Source organism: Sprattus sprattus (genome assembly GCF_963457725.1).
Source record: "Sprattus sprattus genome assembly, chromosome: 2".
NCBI lineage: Eukaryota > Metazoa > Chordata > Actinopteri > Clupeiformes > Clupeidae > Sprattus > Sprattus sprattus.
In genome coordinates, this window is record NC_137921.1 from 10,834,343 (window position 1) to 10,852,065 (window position 17,723).

Consider the following 17,723-nt stretch of genomic DNA (forward strand, 5'->3'; position numbering starts at 1 on the left):
CAAGTCCAGATACACTAAAATGTACCTAAAGGACCCTGTAAAATACAGAAGAGAGGCGTTCAGACTGTCCATAGTTTGGGTTTAATGCAGCTTTCAGCATACATTTTTTTTTTTATTTCTGTCATTTAGTTTCCTCTGACCAAAACATTTGAAATGCACATGAGGCATTTTACATACATTCAGAAGTGCATTTAATCCTGTTTTAGCATTTTGTCTGTTATATATAAATGATAAATATTCGACCAGACCAAAGATCTTAGAAAAATAATGTTTAGAGAAAAATGAACCAAAACTACATCCTTTGCAATGAAGCTGCATTTTGATGTATTGCGAATATGGCTGTGACACAGAACCAAAACAGGGCAGATAGTCTCAGTGGTCTATGAGAAAGGGTGCTGGAATACAAGCCTTTGAATCGCATTCATGACAGCTCCTTCCATATGGGCCATTAGTGCAGTACAAAGACATGGGCTAAGCAGGACCTGTCTTGATGTTGAAACCGAGGTGGTTAGCCAGTACTGTGTTGCTTGTGAAGAAGGGGAAACAGAGAAAGGAAACTTTCCTCAGCCAGTGGTGAGGGCAGGATATGAGAATTTTAGTCTCTCTTTTGTTTTTAATTGTTGATAAATTAAAAAGAAAATTATTTTACAATGACCACACTGCATGACATAGTGCTAAAACATTGAAGATAATTAAGATCTCTCACCATTTTCTTTTTTTAAATATATTCATTATAGTGTACATGATAAAGAACTGAATGGTTATTCTGCATCGAAACCCAGATGAATTCCATTTGAATAACATAAATGTTTATTGTATTTTCAAAACACAAAGGCAAGCAACATCTTCTGTAAACAAATACACTGTCACTGTGGCATGATCATAATTGTGATGTTTTGGAAGAAGTCTCTACTGAGAATAAACAGGTTTATTGGATTGAAGGCTGGGGAAAAAAAGAAGATCCAGACAAACTACAAACAACAGCTTCGGAAACATTGCATGTGACTTTATTGACCACCACTGTGGCCTCAAACAGAACAAAAATATTTCTAAAACAAACAATTCCTTGTATTGTAAAACAAACAAAAAACAAAAAAAACAGCATGTAATCATTTTCACTGTAATAAAGTATGTAATCATTTTCATAATAAAGTAGTAATGAATAATATAGCTTTGTGATTGAAAACAGTTCAACACCCTATACCCCTATGGAATACTAGCAGCTAGTCATTCCTGACATGTGTTGCTCCATGTGGGTCTGCTGTCAAGCCCCATCCTCTGGTCAGCAGAGAAGGCACACGCTGGTGTGTAGCAGATTGTCTTATCAGGGAAGGGCATGGCTGCCCCGACGCCCAGCTGATATGAGAAATTCAACCCACGAAACGCAGTATGTCTTAAGACTTTGTGACTTTACCAACAGGCGGGAAGACAAAAAATGAGTGGAAAAACAGGACAAAGTTTCATAGACGTTACGTGTGTATGTTGTTTTTTTCATCAGGTGTGCTTCTGGTTTGAGACTGATTAACTAAGCCAAGGAGTTAAGATTCCCAAAGATATTTTCATGTTGTGTGAACCATAAGTGCTAACTTTATTAGCGTAGCTGTGGCTTTCAAAGGGGTTCTCCAGGGCCGCAAACAGTGAGGGAGGCAGAGGGCTCAGTGTGAGGCTGATTACATGGTTCTGCTTTTTGTATTTCATAGAAGCGCTGCCTGCAACAATATTCTTGCCTGAATGTGTTCAGCTGCCAATTGCATGCTCCCCCTGAGAAAGAACTGTGAGGTAAGTCTTGAGAGTTAGTAAGGTGGTTACCTGGTCTGTCTATATTTGTCTCACAGATGACTTGATACAGATTGTTACCTTTATGAAGAATGAAAAAAATGATTTTTCTTGCCCAAAGGGGCTGGCAAACCTCGGCAGGCTTAATGGGGGAGCATCAATGTCCATCAGTGCCACTGGGTTCCGAATGCATCGCCACCCTCAGGATTCAGAGATGGACTTCACTTGGCAAGAGCTGATGGCCATCACAGAATTACAGGTATACTGTCTCAATGTGCAAGCAGAAATTATAAATGCAGTACAAAATGGTGGTAGAGGGACAAATCATTTTAAAATGAGCATGATGCCATAGATTCATATATGAAGATTAATAATAAAAATATTCGAAATAATAAAAAAGTTGACACATTAAAATGGGCCAGTGAGCTGTTAATTTTTGAGACAGAAATATATAAGATCATAATCCTCTCCAGAATTCAGTGACTTTTAATGAAATAAATCCTTAAAACATTTAAACTGTTGTGAACACACCCCAAACACACACACACACGCATTCTGGTAAAATGTTCAACAATGGGCCAATTGAATGATAGGGGGATGAAGAGAGAGAAGAAAAAGGGGCCAAGTGCTGTACGTTGCAAGCAGCCCCCTGCACTGCACAATGACCATCTGTTTCTACATGTAACCTGATCAGAGCTAAGTGAGCTCTGCATAAGCTACGGATGGCACACACACGCACACACACACACACAAGGAGGAGCACACACACACACACACACAGGTAGGCAGGGCTTGTGGTTTCAATCCAGCTGATGATTTATGAAAAAAGTAGTCCGTTTAATCAATTCCTCTGTAATACGTTGATAAAAATATATTGTTTGCTTTGTCCGATACGGGATTGTCTTTTCTTATGTAGAGACGGTAAGGTCACAGTGGTTTGAGGGGATTCTCTGATATTGTATGTGTTACTGCATTGCAGGATCTAGAGGTTCCAAATGACAGCCAGTATGAGAGCGGACCCTATCCTCCTATGGAGCCACCAGTCTCTGTTGGAGGTTTTGGAATGAATCAGAGCCACACTGGCGCTCTAACTCAGGGGTGTGACGTGACCTCTGTGGGCTATGAGGGGTCCTACCATGAGGTGATGCCACCATGTCAACGGCTGGGCCCCGGTATGGACCCTCACTACGCACACTCCGGCAGTCAGCTGGCCTCCAGACTACATCCCAATACCCAGTCTCTTCAACCACCACTCATGAGCTTTCTTGAGCACATGAACTTGATGAGTGCCAGTCACGGTCTTGAAAAAGACAGTTTTGGGCACTCCCACAGCACAGGGCTTGGGCCTAGCCACAGCAAACAGCAACATGCAGCCATTGATGACATGGAGTCTGACTCTGGTCTGTCGCTAGGTTCAAGCCCCCCACTAGCTTCCCCAGAGAACGGTGTCACCAGCGTAACTACCTATGTTTGCACAGAGCCAGGAGTGCCGTATACTGAGGATGAAATGGAGGCAAGCATGGGGGACCACTGCAGGATGCGAGACAGCCTGGTTTATCCCATGGACTTCCATCATCACCACCACCATCCTGTGAACCACTACCCAGGAGCCCCCTCCACCTCTTACTTCCCCATGGCCCCCAGCTTGCCCCCCATGCACCAACAGCACCAATCACACTCTGTGTATCCACTCAAGCAGCAACAGATCTTACCCAGCACTGCCCTGCACCTCCACAGTCCTGGTACGTCCGGTAGCCGAGCAGGCTCCTGTACGAGCTCATACATCAGGCCAAAGGGGCCTGGTGCCCTCACACCTCTGAGCAGAGATGAACGACGAGCTTTGGCTCTGAAAATCCCCTTTCCTTTGGAAAAGATCGTGAACCTGCCTGTAGATGATTTCAACGAGCTGCTAACCCATTACACTCTCAACGAACCCCAGGCTGCTCTGGTGCGCGACATCCGTCGACGCGGAAAGAACAAGGTGGCGGCGCAAAACTGCAGGAAGCGCAAACTGGAGAACATTGTGCATCTGGAGGGCGAACTCGGTCAGCTGCGCGCCCAGCGAGAGCACTTGGCCCGTGAGAGCATGGACTTCCAGCGCGGTTTGGCCACCATCAAATGTCGCCTTTCTGAGCTCTATGCCAAAGTTTTCTCTCAGCTCCGAGATGAAGAGGGCCATCCCTACTCCCTTGAAGATTACGCTCTCCAGCAGACCAATGATGGCAACGTGTACTTAGTGGCACGCAATGCATCACTGGATGTGAAATAATACCAGAGGATCAGATGTGCTTTATTCGCAACTTGCATTAGACCAATTTTTCTACCTGATATTCCCATGTGCTGCAATATTAGCCCACGTATCTTAGCATCTGTTGCACAACGTGTTTGTGATGAAACTTTAAAAATGACTAACAGGCATTCAAGAACTGTGCAAACAATCATGCTCCCTAAACTGCCCAGGTGTTTGATACATTTTGGTTGTACATGCGATTTAAGAAAAAAAAACCTTGTAACAGCAAGTCATCCTCTCCCGTCACAAGAACTTATGTGCAGGCTGATTGACAGGAGCATGACAACCCCAAATGGTTCAGATGTATTTTTTTTATGCATTTGCCAATTTCTTGCTATCTTTGCAGATACAAATTCATGACCAAGTGTAAAAGTATGAAAATATTTTATTAAAAAGCTATAAAAAAATAAAATCTTTAAAAAAAATCTTCAGCTGTACAGCCCTTCCTGGGGAAGAGAAAGAACACAAATAAGCACCACACCTCACACACACACACACGGTTAAAATTTATGTATTTTGCAAATACACACATTTCTCTTTCCATGTGCCATCTCAATGGGCATCTTTGTATCCAGCACCAGGGACAACTGGTCTCACATGATTACCTAAGAAAAGGAGACAGCACTTCAGATGAGACAGCTAGTGCATTCATCTAGTCATACTACCTACAAATGCATGCATTACTCAAGAGTAGAAAGGAGACTACAGTTACATTCTCAACATTAACCTAGATGCCTCTGGTAATCTACAGGAATAGTGCAAACTTCACAAGCATAACATGGTCCAATACAGTGTTCTCGTGTAGAGTCCAGGTGAAAAGGCTGTTCTTACCTAGGGGAGCTTTATTAAGCTCTTTGGTAGTTGTGGCCTGCTAGTCTCAGAGTGGCGACCTGTACTCACTTTCCCCTGCTTCTCTGGCTCCTGGCGGTGATCTACTCCTCTCCCTCAGCTTGCTTCCATGGTTAGCTTTATTCACATGTAAGCTAGCCTCTTGTAGACCACATCTTTCCACCAAGTTCTTCACATTAGGCCTCAGATGGCCAACTGATTACACTAGTGTTTTGTGGTCATCAAGACCAGTGTTTCATTGCGCTGGCAGTTGGTCCAAGTCAGCATTGACATTTGGATATTTTAATCTTCTTTGCATTGCTGTTTAATGTTGACCAAGGTCAATACTGAACCCACCTACACCAGCATCCTCCAACAATTGCCTATCCACAACAAGTCCATCTGACAAGTGTGCAGGTCAACAGAACAACCAAAGCAACACCCATCCCCGTACCCCAAAAGAAACTAACCAGATCTTGAGCTCGTTTTAAAAAAAAGAAACAAGTTTATTTCAACTTGATAGTTGCATTTACATAAAAATAAAGATGGGACTGACTTAAAAGTAATCTACATGTAAAAACCTCATTGGAATGCTTATCCAGAAATGACATATAAAATAATCCTGTTTGACAAACACAAAGTTCATGAAACCTCACACATGATTTTTTGCACTATAGTACACATCTCTTCTTTGTGGCAGCGGTAACCTGCCACAACTGTTTGGCTGAGCAGATCTAGCGGGAGTAAACCTGCAGCTGCCCTGTCACCTCTCCTGTTCTCCTCTGTCCTGTTCTCCTCTCTCCTAAGTACTGAGTCCTGTTGAACAATATGGAACAACATTGTTAAACCTGCAGACTGACTTGGGTCATCTACAGATCCATACCAGGCACTTAAGAATGAAAGCTTATGCACAGGAAGTGCATTTCAGTAAGATTCATATGCTTCAACACCGCTTCTCAGTTTACACTACATGTGCTCAATACAAGCCTAACATTCCACTAAATGACAGATTCACTGGATATGTGCATTGCACTGAATGAAGAACTAACCTGCCAAAAAGTCTAGTAGCGCCGTCCTCCTGAGCCACCTCCATATCCACCTCCATATCCACCGCCGCCACCACCACCACCAGATGCACCACCTCCATAGCCACCTGAGAGAGAAGAGCATAGATACATGAGGTTCAGAAGACAAAGTTTCATGCTAAGCCAGAAGAAATCATCTCATATCTACGAATGATGCTTACCACCATAGGGACCACTGCTTCTGCCACCACCACCGCCGCCAGCACCACCTCCAAAGTTACCACCCTTCATGGGGCCGTAGTTTGATGCCTGGCTGTTGCCATAGTTGCCAAAGTCATTGTAGTTACCGCCACCGCCGCCGCCTCCGCCACCAGCACCACCACCTCCAAAGTTACCTGGAAATAACACAAAATTGGTAAACCACTGACTTGTATTTACGAAAAGATAGTCACTTGATACTGTAGTTGCAAGGTACGAGTCTTTCGGAATTAACAAACAAGTCTTACCACCACCATAGTTGCCTCCATTGCCATTGTCGTAGCCATTGCCGTAGCCATTGCCTCCATAGCCGCCACCACCACCACCCTGGTTGCCATAACCTCCTCCGCCACCACCGCCGCCGCCATATCCACGGTTACCACCATAGCCAGGACCACCACTGCCGCCACCGCCATAGCCACCTACAGGAGCAGCAGCATTATCTTGATATTAAGGGGTTAGATAAAGTGTATTATTATTATCAGCCTCATCATCTTCAGTTGGATTCAGTCCTTGCCACATGTACGGTTAAATCACATTTTGGTACAGTTAAAACACATTTTGGTATTAAAACTCATATACAGGGATTAAAGCAAAAAAAAATCATCTGACTGAAAAAAAAAAATCGGCACTCACTTTGGGTCGTGGCTGCATACCGCCTCGATATTTGAACTTCATATTATCACGATATTATCACTTACTAGTTCAAAGCTAGGGCATAAAACCAATATTTTTTGCAAGACTTCACCATTCTTGTTAAAGGCACCCAGTGCAACTTTCGAGGCTTAAAAATAAACATTCAATTTCTACTTTTTACACGTAGCAAATTTCAATAACTCCATACCATTACATACCGACATTCAAGCAGCAAAGATGAGACGTCGTTGTGTGGTGAGAACTGATAGAAAATCGATAACAACAACAATCGCCGCCATTTTCTTTATTTTTTGTAACCTACAATAAATAAAGCAGGCTTCCAGTCAATGGAAAAATGGCTTCTCCCCACCGGCGATTGTTGTTGTTTAACGATTTTCTATCAGTTCTCACCACACAACGACGTCTCATCTTTGCTCCTTGAATGTCGATATGGTAATGGTATGGAGTTATTGAAACTTACTACGTGTAAAAAAGACAAGAAATTGAATGTTTATTTTTCATTGAATGTTTACATAAATTTGCACTGGGTGCCTTTAATGGGCTATACATGACAAAACGATTTACTGAAATCCAGGGGCATTTAAAAAAAAATTGGGGGCACTTTTAGAAACTTGTGAAATAACATTTAGGCCTAACCTTTGTTCAAAATAATAAACACACTTATTTAGGCTTACAGTATATGAACAGTAAGTAATAAGACTATTAGCATTAGTCTACAGATTCAAAGTGTTTTCTTAGATTTTTTGAACAAAAACCAAACAGACAACGTAAATTAGACAATCATATTCAATAGTATTCTATTATAGTAATAACAACTAATACAATCTTATTAGAGTTTCGTTTTTTATAATAACACATTATATTTATGGATTTTTGTGTTACCTTTAATCATGTACCTACCATAGTAGGCCTACAGGAAATACAGATTAAACTAGTTAGCTAGCATGCAAGCCAGCCTTTGTAGCCAACGCACTATCAGAGATAGCTAACGTTCGCTAACTAACATTTAACTAGCTTAACGAACTAAATCATTTCTAAAAGTAATATTACTAGTTATCATTCAACGTAGGCGATGTGTGTCGCTTGGCGCTTGGTGACGAAATACCATGTATTTCTGAATGTTTTTGCTCCCCTTGATGGAGTCAGCAGAAGAATTTACCTGTGCTGGATTGACAAGGATTTGGGCAACTCGTTGTCTACAATTCCGACATGCCTTGAAAACAAAACCGGGTCTTTTTCTCTTCGTCATAGTCTTCCTCCACCCAGTCAATCTAGCTTTCATTTTTGACAGTCGCTGGGTGTATGAATTTTATATTTTAGAACCTGAGCTGGTGACAGAGACTGCGCTGACCCTTTCTCCTCACTCTCGCACTCACAGCCAGGTCTGATTAGGCAGCGCTGCGCTCCAAATATTTTTTGTTTGAACGTTCGTTTCTTCACGCAACAATCAGTCATGGCGAAAATCAAAACATTAAATGCCAACTGACCGGGTCATAGGCTACGATGTTTTTGACAAGTTCATTAAATTATCATTACAGAAAATTATATTAACTCCTAGTAATTTTAGGGGCAAAATTATATTTCTTAGGGGCAGTTTTGCCCTTTGCCCTCGTGTATTTCCGACGCTGCAAATCATATCAGTGCCCCCCCCCCCCCCCCCCTCCCTATTTTTTTTCTCTTCGGATCTGCATCGATCTCATTTTTGGCCTTATGCGAGCCGAGTTGACGGAAATCCGTCATAGCGACGGAAAACTTTAATCCATGCATATACTGTTACACATTTTGGTTTTAATAAAACACTCACCATCGCCTCCATAACCATTGTTGTAGCCATCTCCACCGCCATATCCTCCACCTCCTCCTCCACCACCTCTTCCTCCTCCTCCTGCAAAATTCAGATCCGGTCACATTTTACCCCATCTTAACAAGGCTCATAGCATGTTAACTTGGAAATGAGCCCTTGTGACTAGTGTCTTTTATGGAAGAGATAGTGACACACACAAACACTGAATATTATATCTGCATTTTACCCATCGATGGTAGTGATACACAAAGTGAAGCACACTAACCCGGAGCAGTGAGCTGCTTTTGAATGCCCGGGGAGCAGTGATCGGGGTTAGGTGCCTTCAAGGTCAGGGATTTAACTGGTAACCTTCCAGTTTCCAGCCCAACATCCTAACCAGTAGGCCACGACTGCCCCTTAACTTAATTATACAATTATTAAATACAACTGAAGACCAACCTCCAAAGTAGCCCTCGCGTCCACCGCCAAAGTCATTGCCGTATCCACCACCTCTGCCAAAGCTGCCGCCACCTCCTCCCCTTCCTATACATTGAAAGTTAAGTTCAGTCTTTGTGTTTTCGCAGGGATTCACCAATGGATCATTGGAATGGCTGCATCATTACATCTCAAGCCCTTACCAGTGTTCTGCATCTCTTGCTTGGAAAGGGCCTTCCTCACTTCACAGTTGTGACTGTTTACGGTGTGGTACTTCTGAACTGTTTTTAAAAGAAGACCCCAATTTGTTACATGGTACTGCATTCAACACAACTCTAGAATATGTGCCTTGTTCCTGATGAGACGTGATGTGATCATTGGGGTACACTTACTGACAATACGGTCAACTGCATCATGGTCATCAAAAGTGACGAATGCAAAGCCCCGCTTGTTGCCGGTTTTGTGATCAACCATAATGTCAATTGCATCAATTTTGCCAAATTGTTCAAAGTAGTCACGAAGGTGGCTTTCATCTGTGTCTTCTTTGATACCACCAACAAAGATCTTCTTGACTGTGATGTGCGCTCCAGGCCTGTTAGAATCCTGCGGGGAGGAATAGTGAAGCGAGACAAAACACAAAATCAGTCCATGAAGACCACCAGATTCACACTGCCGCAGAGATAGTGACCTACACATACCTCTCTGGACACTGCACGCTTAGGCTCGACAAGCCTTCCATCAACTTTGTGAGGCCTCTGTTCCATGGCCGCATCGACTTCTTTCACAGAAGAATATGTGACGAATCCAAACCCTCGAGACCGCTTGGTCTGAGAGTCCCTCATGACCTTAATAATAAAACAATAAATAAATTAGGACTTCACTCAGGCTTCATGCAATTAAATACAGTTAATAGTCGACGATTTTGTTTACACTGGAAAAGACTTGCTACTTACCACACAGTCTGTTAGTGTTCCCCATTGCTCAAAATGAGCTCGTAAACTCTCATCTGTTGTTTCAAAGCTCAAACCTCCGATGAAGAGCTTTCGGAGCTGCTCTGGTTCACGTGGGACCTTGGGAAATTAAAAGACGCATGTTCAGTTGAGTTCAGCAATGGTTGCATAATGATGGCTAGCTAACGCGAGACACAACACAATAGGATACATCGAAATTGGCAGCGTTAGCCTGCATTATACGCAAATCCTAAATTCACAGCAATGACCGTAAGACTTGCAATAATTGCCATCGCAATCACGAATCGTTCCAGGTGAGGTCTCAATAAAAATATCGAAACTGCACTTCAAACTGTGCCACCGAAATGAGAGCCTTCTAGCACCCTGAGATAGCTTACATTGGCTAACTATCGGATAGCTTATTTAGTGAAAGGATGCCGCCGCCATGTTGACATGTGGCTAACAAGATGAAGAACAAAGCGGCGAGCGCTTTTCTCCAAACACAACACCATCAAAAGCCATTTTAAGGAACCCCATAGATTTACATTAAGTTTGAAGCTAAATTATATATTGCTTATGACCCTAATAGATTAACACACTCTTTAGTTTCTCAAATCGTGACGCCCATGAGGCCTAATGTGTCCGGTTAACAAAATGGCGGTGCAATCTCACTGGATTCGATAACAATGACTACAGAAAACTAACCATTACATCGACTCGTTGCGCAAATAATTTTCAATTCTTTAACACATATGCAAACCATACCACACAATCAATTGATTCCCAGTGAAATGTAACCTTACCTCTTTCGACATTTTGTGTACTTGCGACTTCTCCCAAGCTACAGTATGCTATGAGGAGAATCTAGGACAGACTCTGAAAGATGATAGGGGACTTGGATTAAATAATTGATGGTAGACCCACCCATTCAGCTATCCAATTGGCCAACATTTCCCGCTGCCGTCACAATGTTACTTCCTGTAATTTTTGATTGGACTAAATGCAAGGCAGTACACATGATCCAATGATATTGCGATTTATAGGCAAGCTTAGACCAATTGAAGAAGCATGTGTAAAAGGGCGTTACCTTGAGCGAAAGAATGGTGTGCATTTCAGTTAGCTACAATATTTAAGAAAATAGTTACATTTTTGACGGTGCAACAGTTCGACTGTACATGTTACAGTGTTGATTGTATCAACCTAGATTAAAACAAAAACATTAACATACGTGTTACGCATTTGTGACTATGATAAATACATTTCGCAAAGCACTCTATTGAATCATCCTTCAGGCCCTCAGATTCTGCTAATTCACACCAGGTATATTAAAATAAATTAAAAATGTACACTTTGTACGTCTAAATTCAACGATAACGTTCTAAATTATATGTAGTTCAATCGAGAATCATGTAGATCGTTTTGATAAACGGTACATACGCATGCGTGCGTATGGCAGCCATTGTGTATTTTGGCGCGCTCAAGCACATCTGCAGCTGCGTATTGAGAGGAGGAACTACGGATGAAGCCTAATTTCTTTTTAGCTGACTAGCCTCGCGGTTGGTGTAGTTTGGTCCTTATTCGTGGAAAACTGTGCGGTGAGTGTACTCTACGTTCCCTGATGCATTTCTTTCACAATTCTTGGAATGGCATAAAGTATAGTTAGCTAGTTAACCAACCTTGGATTAAACCCCGACTTGATAACTAACATTAGTTAAGCAGGCAGACCTTAGAATCAAGTGGCATGATGTAACTTCAAATCAAATAACTTGTCTGGCTGTCATAGCTTCCTTACGACTGAGAAAGGAATGTGTACGGAGCAGTGTGGAAATGTAAACGTAGGAAAGAGACGCTGGATAATTAAGGTGTCAGTTCTTTCCATCAGCTATAAGTGGCTAGCAAGCTAACTGATTTTAGCTGCCTTGCTAGTCACACTGTTAGCAGTGTTTCGCGGAAACAAAACAAGCCTAGCTGACGTGCTAGATTGATAGCTAGCTAGCTAATAGTTCGCTGTTTATAAGACTGATAGATTATTCTACTATGCAATTTCACTGTCTGATGTGTGCTTATAATACACGTTAGCAACGTACACTGCTAAGTGTGTAGCGGATGTGGTCGTTAATGTTGTCGTGCATTGATGATATTCCCCATGTTGATAAGGCTAGAAAGGTAGCTATGATTGCTAACGACTGTTCAGTAGAATCCAATAAAAAAAAACCTCAAATGTCTTCGTAGAAAGATTGCTTTTCGCATTTGTATCATTATAAGCGCCATGTGCCATGTTGTTTGGTGCTCAGATCAGATGCAGTTTTAAACAACCGTTAGAAATAACCTGGCTGTATAAGCATCTTCGCTTAAGTTTGCTTATTGGTCTTGGCGAAGGTGTTCCAGAAGTGTACGAGAAAGAATACATGCTCCAAAAATGATGTGCTCATGTTAATATTACCTTGTTGTTTCAAGAAGTGTGCTTACTGTAATTTTAAGTTTGTCAACTTAACCTGACAGACCAGGGCGGTCTTAGTTTAGTTGGACAGGGTAGACCTAGATAGATGAATAGATACTTTATCCTCAAAGAGAAATTTCAGTGTAACAGCAGCAAGTCACACAAATGACTGAAAACATGCATAACTCGCAAAAATACACACTATGCTGTAGTTAAAAAGAAAGAACACAAAATTACTATATACCATCAGACGCTTTTCCTCAAAGTATCTAACATAGGCATCTTGCAGTGAATTTGAGAGAGATTTATATGTACTACTATACTAAGTGAAATGAATATAGAATTTAACCTTTAGGCAAGATATTGCTATTAATGTGCAAATAAAATCTAAATTGAATTAAGTCTCCTCTCCTGGCGCAGTGGGAAGTTATTGTAGATGACCCCTTGTAACATACCTTATTGCTTCTAGCTGAAGACACACTCTTGTCTGACCAGTACCTTATTTCTCTAGTGGCTCGAGAGCAGTTAGCATAGACCTTAGCAGTTAGACCGTCTTACTTTCCAGTATACATATTCTGGTTAGTATGTTCTAGAATGTAAAAGCCCATTTGCATTATATTTAATAATGGTCCCATTTATAGGACTCACATTTGCTTTCTTTGCACAGCTGTGTGATCAGTACTTCTTGACCCGTTTGGTCATTTATTGACGAGTTGTTTCATATCCATATTTATATACTTTTTTACAGCAGATTGTGGAGTGATCTTTGAGATGTCATGGTCTTATCATGAATCTTTTGTTTTGATGACAGGGGGAGGTGGAAGTGCAGTTCTTTGCATCGGTCACAGTGACATCTCCACTACCTGCCTACACCAGATTATTACTTTCATCTACAGTTACGAACGCTCAGGAGGTGTGTAATCAAAGCTTATGTATATAAACTAATAATACTTTCCGTGTTGCCAATTTCATGTGGTATATTTTTTCTTTCCCTCTCCTCAGCAGAAAATCCTCTCTCATTGGGTAAGGAATTTTCAAACTTTTCAAAGGTTTAGTAATGGGGAAGAAGGACCAGTCACGTGAGGGGAACTCGTCCGAGTCGTCGGAAGAGGAAGAGTATGTGGTTGAGAAGGTTATAGACAGACGGGTGGTGAAGGGCCGTGTTGAATTTTTCCTGAAATGGAAAGGCTTCACAGAGTAAGTTTTGATTCTTTTGTATATTTGAAACAAATGTTTTTTTTTTTTTTTGCAGTGCTATGCAGTCAGTAGTTCACCATCTCTTGAGTCTGACATGTTGATCATTCAAATAGGAAGCACAACACATGGGAGCCGGAGAAGAACCTGGACTGTCCGGACCTCATTGCTGAGTTCCTGAAGACTTACAAAAAGGGAAGCACCCCCCCGAGCAGTAGTGGAAAATCCTCCAACACAAGCTCTTCAGCACGGCCCAAGGACGGCAGCAGCAGCACCACCAAGAGAAGCTCCACAGAAGATGATGAGGAAGGAGGCAGTAAAACCAAACGGAAAAAAGAGGTGAGATGGTCAAAGACGAAATGCAGATGGAATGTGCATGCTGTATTGTGTCAGTCAAGTGGCCTATCTGTCTGTTTGTTTGTTTATTTGTATGTTTGTTTGTTTTCCTTGGTTGATTGGATGTTTTATATCTCTACATTGTCCATTCTCTTCATCCTCTGCATAGAGAATGCAATCCTGTATCCAAAAAGGTTCCGTTCTTGCCGTGTTTTATGTTGTGGGCCTGACAGTCCTCTGTCTGACACGTCTTAGTATATTAGTGCCTTTAGAGTTTTAGGACAAAGGGGTTCAATGAGAACTGGGAACGCATTAATCAATCTTTGAAATGGGGTGCTTCTATATTCCTTCAATGATGTGTCATTGCAATGACTGTTCATGTGACAACATTTAAAGATGTGTTTTGGGACTGCATTATGACTTGCTGGATATTCTTGCACACGCTATCTATTAACGTTCTGTTTCGAGCAGTTTATTGAAACTAATAAAAAAACTGCAGCTTAAACAGAGCAAGAATAATGTAACTTTGAGTAAAAATCAGATCTTGAATGGCCCTCAGTGAAACTGTAAAGTCCATGTGTTTATACTGTTATTGTGAGCTGATCAGTTTGATTGATCGGCTTTATGTTCACTGATTGTGTCAAACACTTATGCAGCACAGTGATTTCTTTGTGGCAAGCAAATGTATTTTGTCTGGTATCTCTCAGAATGTGTGTCATAAAAGGTTTGCTGTCTGGAGTATTTCCTTTTCCCTTCTTTCCCTTTAAGTTAACTTGTGAACAAGTTTTATTCTAGGTATGTATAAAGAAAAAGATGATACCTTAACATATTTATTTATTTTCCTTTCCCATTATTTGTAGGAGGCGATCCTGGTAGCGAGGGGATTTGAGCGGGGCCTGGAACCAGAGAAGATCATTGGAGCCACAGACTCATGTGGAGACCTGATGTTCCTCATGAAATGGTGAGAATCTCATTCAGCCCAGAATAATGCAGACCCCTTAAAAAATTAACATGAAAAAAGCAAATGCTGATCTCTCTCAACGGCTGGGCAGAGGCCAAAGTGTGAACCTACGCCCAGTTCAGCACCGCACCATCAGCTGAGAAGTCTTTAATTAAGGGATGGGAAGGAAAAGCAATGGACCACAATCGATCACAACATTAGTGTTCAGGTGTTCATCATTTAGTGAGTTCTTTACTATTATAAATGAGATGCACACTGAACATACTAGTTGGCAACAAGATTAAAGCAGCAATATGGAATTCTGTTCCAAAACTAGTACGCTAACTACCTAAAAGGTATGCAAACACCACCAACAGCCAAGCTGACACTGATAGAATCTTGCCAACACACTAGATGGTGTCTTTTGTGCAGTTTAACTGGCAATGTCATGTGTGTGAAAGCTTTTCTTCCATTGTTGCATGGTGTACCGGCCCGTTACTCATAACTAAATAGGGCATATCCTGGATCGCTAGTGGGTAAGGCACAGTTGTTAATCTGTCCTTCACATGACCATATGCTATCAAAATAAATTTGAAGATTGTACCGAAGAGTACAGAAAGAGTGAAAATGCTGTGAAACTAATTCTCACCAACTAATGCAGCATGTTGTCGGAATATGCAGTACATCACAATTAATCGTAAGCAATTGGTTCTTAACTTGGGGGGGACGGGCAGTACAATAGTACAAAAAAAAGTGTCCTACCAGCAGTAAAGGCCCATTTACACCAGTGCCACCCACTTTTTTGGCATTTGAATGTTAATGACCTTCATGAATATTTACACACCTTGGCAATATGAAAACTGTCCCAGCAATTGTAAGGTCTAAGGCAAAGCCTACACACTTAAGCTAAAACATCCTTACACATTGTTGCCCTAAAATAATTTAGCTTTTTTTTAGTACAAGAAAGCTTCTACTTTGCATCAGAATATCATAAAATCTTTCTATCTCTGATTTGCAGGAAGGACTCTGACGAGGCGGACCTGGTGCTTGCGAAAGAAGCCAATAACAAGTGCCCACAGATAGTCATTGCCTTCTACGAGGAACGTCTCACCTGGCATGAGGACGGCGACAAAAAGGAAAAGAGCGTAGTGGAGGCGTGAGAAGTGGGCTACCCCCCCCACATCTAATGACAGTCACACATGCACCCTCATATTCCCCTCCACGCATCACCGATTCTCAACTTTGAGATTTTTTTTTTTTTAAACAAAGAACAGGTAAACCACAAAAGAACCAGGCTTGCCAGGTGAGGGCACAGGCCCCTGTCTGGCAGCAAAAAACCTTCAACTCCACATCCAACTGAACAGTCCACAACGGTGATGTCACACTTGGATTTTGGATGGAAGGAATGTGATTTTTATTTGCCTTTGTTACGAATTTCACGCTTCTATCATGCTTATGTTTGTTAGTACTCTTGCTTGTGTAAAATTCACTGTAATTGTGGTGGTTTAAGAGAGCCCAAGTCCTCTCTGGATGGTAGTATTGTACATTTTCTATGTCAGTGGTTCACAATCTGGCTTTCTGGCCCCCTCTGCTCGGCACCATTCCTTTCTCTGCATACATGAAAGAACTGATCAGTGGTCTGTTGATAAGCTAAATTAGGTGTTTGGAGCTGATCAAAGGTATTATGACGATCATGATTAATCTGATGGACTTGGTACAGGGATGGATAGAAAAACATGCAGGGCAGAGAGGTGCCAGGAGTAGGATTGAGAACCCCTGGTCTATATGAATGGAGAAGAATGGGAGGTTTGTGGCAGCATTTTATACTTGTTTTCTCTACCGTTTTTGGTAAAGGTATAACGAAATGTGTAGTTCTTGTCACAATTTATGAATTTTCTTTTTTAATTGACCTACTATTTGTAACTTGTTAAATCAAAGGAGGTTGCAACCCTAATTTCTCTCATGCAGTCGAAGGCACAGGTGTGTAACATACATTTGTATTCTTGCCCTCAATTACTATTTTTTTTTTCTTCCCTGAGGCCTCAATTTAGACATGTGTATTACTGCCTGCAGTGTTACAATTTGACCAAGAGTCAATCTCATTCACAAGCACTTTCATCACCAAAGCACAGTATGTCGCCAACACATGGACACGCCAGTAACCTGTTGGACTGTTTGACAATCCCCCCTCCTATTCCCCATCCTAACCCCCCAGGAGAAGCCAGGCAACGTTCTTTCCTCTCAGCTCAGTGCCAGTCTGGTCCCACATCTCCACCCAGTGGTGGAAGACAACACAATGGCTGTACCTAACCAGTAACTTTTGAGGAGTGGGAAGCCTGTATTCTCTCAGTTTAAATCCTCCGTTTAATTCAGGTGTGAAAATGATGCAGTGTCTGGTTGCAAGGTGTTTTGTTTTAACCAGTTACAACAGTGGGGATTTGTTTAAATTTTTTAATTGCCTTTTTGTTCTTTTTGCTCTTAAATGGTTACATCCTCCCTCCCTCCTTCTGATCCATTACTTTGTCATTTATTTCAATCAGTGTGTTCATTTAAGTGTTTTGTCATGTTGAATGCTTGGTACAGTCACCTTTTGTATGTCTTGTAGAATATTCTAGTAAACTTAATTTTCAACCGTACATAAGTGTAAGTGCATGAAATTCGTTTTTCCAATGTAGTTTGATGGCCCTATGAGTTTCCTATGACTGCTCTAGCTTTAAGTAGAAATGTATTTACTCTTGAGAAGTTAAACAGGGCAATACCACTGTGACACCAGCAGGTGGCATCGGTTAAAATGAATTCACCCTCAAGCCA

General features: G+C 41.6%; 3 protein-coding genes across 6 annotated transcripts; 2 read left to right on the forward strand and 1 right to left on the reverse strand.

The window, feature by feature from the left end:
• Window positions 1-1,731: 1,731 nt before the first annotated feature.
• On the forward strand, window positions 1,732-4,045 carry nfe2 (nuclear factor, erythroid 2; the record flags this gene model as incomplete). The annotated part of the gene is made up of 3 exons (XM_080858194.1): window positions 1,732-1,779; window positions 1,898-2,035; window positions 2,756-4,045. The coding sequence occupies 3 exons, from the start codon at window positions 1,732-1,734 to the stop codon at window positions 4,043-4,045; spliced, it is 1,476 nt and encodes a 491-aa protein (XP_080714320.1).
• A 1,331-nt stretch (window positions 4,046-5,376) lies between these two features.
• Window positions 5,377-10,885, reverse strand: hnrnpa1b (heterogeneous nuclear ribonucleoprotein A1b). 3 transcript variants are annotated; one of them, XM_080831774.1, is made up of 11 exons: window positions 10,806-10,885; window positions 10,006-10,122; window positions 9,751-9,897; window positions 9,445-9,655; window positions 9,256-9,333; window positions 9,077-9,160; window positions 8,639-8,719; window positions 6,426-6,620; window positions 6,141-6,314; window positions 5,944-6,047; window positions 5,377-5,710 (listed from the first exon to the last, which is right to left on the reverse strand). In XM_080831774.1, the coding sequence occupies exons 1-10, from the start codon at window positions 10,815-10,817 to the stop codon at window positions 5,956-5,958; spliced, it is 1,191 nt and encodes a 396-aa protein (XP_080687900.1). In that variant the 5' UTR covers window positions 10,818-10,885; the 3' UTR covers window positions 5,377-5,710; window positions 5,944-5,955. The 3 variants fall into 3 exon arrangements, with proteins under 3 accessions (XP_080687900.1, XP_080687901.1, XP_080687899.1); XM_080831775.1 differs by having other exon boundaries at window positions 5,377-6,047; window positions 6,426-6,599; XM_080831773.1 differs by having other exon boundaries at window positions 5,377-6,047.
• A 616-nt stretch (window positions 10,886-11,501) lies between these two features.
• On the forward strand, window positions 11,502-17,410 carry cbx5 (chromobox homolog 5 (HP1 alpha homolog, Drosophila)). 2 transcript variants are annotated; one of them, XM_080860746.1, is made up of 6 exons: window positions 11,502-11,597; window positions 13,254-13,355; window positions 13,445-13,639; window positions 13,753-13,975; window positions 14,833-14,933; window positions 15,931-17,410. In XM_080860746.1, exons 3-6 carry the CDS (start codon window positions 13,500-13,502, stop codon window positions 16,070-16,072), a joined length of 606 nt encoding a protein of 201 aa, XP_080716872.1. In that variant the 5' UTR covers window positions 11,502-11,597; window positions 13,254-13,355; window positions 13,445-13,499; the 3' UTR covers window positions 16,073-17,410. The 2 variants fall into 2 exon arrangements, with proteins under 2 accessions (XP_080716872.1, XP_080716871.1); XM_080860745.1 differs by having other exon boundaries at window positions 13,448-13,639.
• The last annotated feature ends 313 nt before the right edge of the window (window positions 17,411-17,723 follow it).